General features: G+C 34.3%; 1 protein-coding gene across 1 annotated transcript; it reads right to left on the bottom strand.

Annotated features, from left to right (window-relative positions):
* Positions 1–1,269, bottom strand: LOC125497954 (uncharacterized). The gene has a single exon (XM_048645681.1). The coding sequence runs from the start codon at positions 1,267–1,269 to the stop codon at positions 1–3; it is 1,269 nt and encodes a 422-aa protein (XP_048501638.1).
* Positions 1,270–6,000: the final 4,731 nt, after the last annotated feature.

The raw sequence follows: 6,000 nt of genomic DNA, 5'->3' as shown, positions 1-6,000 counted from the left end.
CTATCCATCCTTGTTGGAAGGACTTCCACCTTCCGCCTCTTTATTCTGCCTTTCTTGCTGATCATTCACCCTGCCTTCCTCCATTGCATCCTCTTCATCTGCTAGGACCTCAAATCCATTCTGTAATGAGATCTGGCTGCTAACAACCTTTTGATTTTTTGTATTTTTAACAACAGTAGTGAACTCCTGTGTCTCCTGATTTACCACTTGATTCCTCTCCTTCACCATTCCAGCCTTAACATTCCTATCATCACCTTGCAATTGCCCTTTTGCACGCCATATCTGCTTCTTCTTGACCTCAGGTTTCCTGCATTCCTTTTGAGTGTGTCCCATTCCTTTACATGAAGCACATGTAACAGGTTTCCATTCATAATTCACCTCTACTTCCATAATGTTGTCCATTTCATTCAGAAACACAATCTTCTCAGGAAAGACCTGATTCAATTGTACCTCAATCAGCATTCTCGCATATTGCAATTTCTCTCGCTTAATTGTAGCTTGATCAAGCTTGATTGGTTTACCAATGGATTTTGCAATTTTAAAAATGCATTGTTCTCCCCAATATTTGAAATCCAACTTCAGCTGTATCCATATTGGCAGCGTTCTAATCTCCTCTCTCTGGATATCAACCTCAGGATTCCAAGCTTTCAATATCACTGGTTTATGATCAAAGAAAGGTATACTTCCATTCAAAATCTTATCTCTCTTCTCCACTGATCGAAATCGAACTACAAATATACTAGGTTTAACCATCGCTACCTTATCAACTCCCTGATCTCTCCAAATTCTCCTTATGTAACCTTCCATTACATAATCAGGTGGATTCGCACCAACTACATAACAATATAATGCTGAATTCCAGTAATCGATCTCAGATTGTATATCTTCTAGTTCAATCTTAATCATATCAGCATTCGCATTGTTCACTGTTTCATCAAAGAGAATTGGAATAGGATCATTACCTCCGAATTGAATCCTGCTCCTCTGTTCTCCAGACATAGTCTCTTTTGACTTGTTGATCGTCTCTATCCAATCTGAGAAATTCACTCTCAATTCAGAGTGTTGCTGTAATTCTCTCAAAGAGGTTCGAGGTGATAATATTTTTTCCTGAATGATCTCAGTCTCATTATCAATCTCCAATGGTGTGATCCCCATTATTACATCAATTGACTTCGTTTTCCTATTTGGCGTATCCAGACTAGGTCCAGTTTTCCGCATACCTCCAGCATTTCCACCATTCTTCCCTGCACCTCTAGATGATCTTGCCATAGCTACCACCATACAATGTACGTGGAGAGAACTTCTAGAGAGAGAAAAGAATTTTCTTGTTTCAATAGTCTTCACCGATGTTTAGATATAGTACTGTTGTAAGGTGCTTGAATTGTATGAATAGCTTGATGGCTTGTGAATTAACTTTGAGCTGAAGAGGTCCAACCTAATTGGTTCGCTTTCTCTTAGTTGATTTTAGGTTGTAACTGTTTGTTCTAATTAATATAATTACATGCTTACTTGCTTAGCTAAAAAAAAGTCATATAAGGATCATTTGGCTAGCTGACTAATCATCATCCAAAAGGAAAAAAATAAAATAATAATTCCCTCACTTGTTAATGGCATACTAAAAGAAAAAGCTTATGCCAGACAATAGTTTGTGAGGGTAAACAAATAGCAGGGCAAAGGGTTCAAACTGATGGCGCATATTCGAAGTGTAAAATTGTGTTTGGTTGATAATGGGAAGTAGAACTTACTATGAGAAGCTCTACTTACCTAAGGGGACCTAGGTAAGTAACTTCCTCCATTTTGGAGGAAGTAGAACTTCCTAGGAAGTGCAAATTCCCATGATTTTGCCAACCAAATAACTTCATATACTTCTACTTTCTAGAAATTTACACTTCCCATAATTTATTTTGTCAACCAAACAAGACCTAAAATCACAATAAAAGTGTCAATTATCCTTCACTATCAATACAATTGCCTGCACTAACATGATCAAATTAGTGAATCTGGAGTTAGACTCTATCACTCAGTTTCAACGCACACGACTCCACTATTTGAAATTTAATCATTATCTTATCAGAGACCTTGTTCATCCGGATATGAGCAAATTTCTAGCGAGCCACCAATACTTAATTGCAATAAAAACTTCAACAAACCCAAATAAAACTTCAACATTCCCAATTGATAATACGATTCAGAAAAAGTAACAGGCATAAGTTTAAGATGTAACCAGTAAATAGTTTTTCATCTACACAAATCACACAACGTATTCGTAATACTCATATATTCAACAGTTAAATTACACCACTCAATTGAAAAGAAATTCCCCAATTAACCAAATTTCCAAATTAAAAACCCTAATTTAGCCCTCAAACACAACAAGAATCCGCCTTTTTAGCGTCTGAATTTAGCGTCCGACGATATAAGCGGACGGTAAGTTTAAAATTAGCGTCCGATAAACAGCAGATGCAAATTAGCGTCCGCTTTTTGAGATTTAGCGTCCGTTCTTTTAAACTGACGCTAATTAGCGTCCGTCTAGTTATAATACCGTCCGAAGGACAGACGCTAAATAAGAGGTATAAAAAAAAAATACGTCCAGTCGACCAAACTATCAACCCTAATAACCACGCCTCTCTTTTCCTCTCACTCTTTCCACGCCTCTCTCTCTTCCTCACTCTCATCTCAGGTTTCTCTCTCTTCCTCACTCTCATCTCACATTTTCGTGCTCTCTCTTTCTTTCAAATCTCACGAAATTAGGTATTTTTACTCAGATTTAACTAATAATTTTTTTTTTTTAGTTTTGATTGTTGATTATGTAGTTTATTTTCTCGATTTTCTTTGTTTTTTTAATTTCGTTTTGCGTTTTCTTGTTCTTGGTTTTTTCAGTTTTCCCTATTTATGAATTTCCTAAGATTTTTTTTAATTTTTTTTGTTTTTCGATTTTTCTTTATTTTTTTGAGTTTTCGGTTTTATGAGATTTTGATTTTGTGTGTATTTTCTCGATTTTGATTTTGTGTGTTTTTATTTTCGGCTACTTGGTTTTAATTTTTTTGGGCATGAATTTTCGTCTTTTTTGGAAATCAGTTTTTCGTTTTTTTTTTCGTTCTTCGCTTTTTAGGAATCAATATGTATAATTTTTTTTTAAATCAATTTAGGGGTGGGTTATTTTTGGGAAAATATCAGATATAGATGTACTGTGTAATTCTAAACCCTTATCGGATATGGGTTTAGGGTTTCTTAATTCCCTTATCAGAAATTAGTTTTTCTTTTTTTTTTCGTTCTTCGCTGATTGATATTTGATCATCATCATGCTAATCTGTCTTGTTTCAATTTGTATTTATGAATATCTTAACTTGTTCAGTATAGCTAAAGAAGATTTGATCTAATCTTTTTGATCTGGCTGCAACAAGAAGAAGTAACAAGTTCCTGAAATTAGAGAATATGCATCAATTGACTGTGTTTTTGTATTTATTTCACCTAGCATTAATTTCTATGGGAATTGGGAAATGTTACATATGTTTGTTGTTCGACAAAATTGTTTTACAAATAGAGTCTTAGAGCAAACGTTGTCAGGGGCATATGATACCTATCTGCTTAATCATGTTTTTAATATAGCCCCTAATAAGGAGGAGGGGTTTGGGCTTGGGTGGAAAGAGATGGATAATGCATGTATGTATGTCTTTTATCTGTGCATATTCCTTTGGACCTACACTTTTACAGGTATGTGATAAATTTTATAGTCTTTCTGACTTAAGATATGTTGCTAGTTTTTTTTCTTAATTCTCAATGAACCTTGTCTTAGACTCAATTTTGCTCGGGTTTATCGTGGAAATTTTATACTCTTAGACCTGCTGGACACCTTGGTCAAGAAGCATGTTTGGCTCAAGTAGCCGTAAGTATTTTCTTACCTTTCTGGTTTCCAAGATTCTATTTTGTATAAAATACTTGGAGTCCTTGTAGCTGTCGTTCAGCTGTATTACTGGTGTCTTTCAGTGTTTGGAAATCGACACACATTGTTTCTTATCTTTTAGAGCAGCATGTCTATAGTATATAAAGTATATCACTAGCATGTTATTTACTTGTTCCCAAAATGCATATAATCAGTTTCACTAAGTGGTGCATAGATTATGTTAACATCATTCATCTGGATTATACTGTGCAGGGATGATATTAGAATGAGCCTTAGTCTTGTGGTCAACTACAGTGGCATGAAAATTAATACAATTAAAGGGTAAGATTCATCAATCGTTTTTCTTATCTACTAAAGCATGTCTTCCCATTTTTATTGTTAGTATGGAAATCACAATTCTCTTTTAATATAGTTTTGTATTTTGATTGTGGTTTAGGTACCTTTAGTTCAGTGGGAATATAGAGATTTCAATGTGTAGAGTAATATTTATGTAATATTTATCAATTTTCATTGTTGTCTTTTGGGGAGCATATGTCAAATATGTCTCTATAAATTTGTTAGATTGGACATTTTAGGGCTTGATACATGGGGCAATTTGACGCTTAAGTAAATTTGCATCAAATGTATGTATCAACTATATCATAGAAGACAACTTTATTGAAATGATCGACATCAAAGTAGCTTGAATTAGTTAAGAAATTGTTACATAGTTATTTCCCGTATGAGCTATATATATAAGTGGATGTGGATCTCTTTATTTTATCCAATGAAGCTGGGCCTGCTATGCTGCCATATCTCTTACTTGTGTTGTGTGGTAACAACACTTTTAAAGTTTCTGAAAACACAATCACACCTCTGTTTAAATTTTGGCTGGGTGATGGGTTCGGGTGGGTGATGGGGGGCTGGGTGGTGAGTTAGGCTGGCTCGGGTGGGGGTTGGGGCAAAATAGGTTCCAGATTTATTTAGTTATTCATTTTATTCTTGTTAATTATTTTTTTTTCTGGTTAATTTCTTTGTTTTTGTTCTAAGTATACTAAAATTTGCATCATTTCGTATTAGATTTGTATTAGATTTTGTTCTAAGTATAGTAGAATTTAGTTCTAGAATTATTTTTTTAGTTGTATCTACATTTATTATCAATAATAATTGAATTGATTAATTTGTTTGCCTTAATAAAAGAAGTATGGTATTTGCATCATTTCATATCTTATTACATTTAATATCAATTAATTAAAAGCAAAAAGCTATTACATTTAATACTAGTTAACCAAAAGCAAAAAAAAAAAAAAGAAGTGCAATAACGTAATGACTTGGGTCGCTAACGAGTTAACCAAAAGCAAAAAAAGAAGTGCAATAATGTTAACCAACAACAGACACTAATTAGCTACTGCCAAGGCTAATTAGCGAATGCCAATATCAGACGAGCGGACGCTATTTGGAGAATTAGCGACCAGGGGTTTTGCATCAGGCCTTTAGCGTCCGTTGGTGGACGCTAATCTATTTAGCGATCGATTCCGCGTTTTTAGCGTCTGATTTTGGCGGATGGAAAGGAGTGACATTCTTGTTGTGAAAACTACATAGAAAAAACAATTATAATGAGTTAATAACTTAACTAGGAAAATTAAGAAATTTAGGACCAAATTCGAAGAGATTCATACCAACTCACGTTCTTCTCGCCAATTCAGAGCTAGATTTCCACAATTTATGTATCTCCACTAGATCCCCAATAGCCAAGTAAAAAACGCCAATCCACAATCATCGTGCTTCAAGAAACGACGATAAAAGATTAAAGACAACGACAAGGAGGGCAAAAGAGAATCAAATGCAAAGTCAAGAGGAAAGGATCTCAAAGGGTTTTGACTTTTGGGTGCGCAAAATCGCGGAAAAAAGGAGGGAAAACCACAAAAAGAAGCGATATACTGAAAAATATTGTAAATAACCTATTTTTTATGTTGTTTCAACATGTTTTAGATGTTTGACAAAAAAATTGTTGTAATATCTCACCAAAATATATAAAAAATGAAAAACTGTTGCAATAAAATAGTCATAATACATAAATGTTGCAATAGTTTTTCTATGGCAACGTTTTTCCAAAG

Source organism: Beta vulgaris, chromosome 5, assembly GCF_026745355.1.
Source record: "Beta vulgaris subsp. vulgaris cultivar EL10 chromosome 5, EL10.2, whole genome shotgun sequence".
NCBI classification, from domain to species: domain Eukaryota; kingdom Viridiplantae; phylum Streptophyta; class Magnoliopsida; order Caryophyllales; family Amaranthaceae; genus Beta; species Beta vulgaris.
The sequence above is the reverse complement of the archived record's forward strand: the minus strand, read 5'-3'. Positions and strand labels throughout refer to the sequence as shown.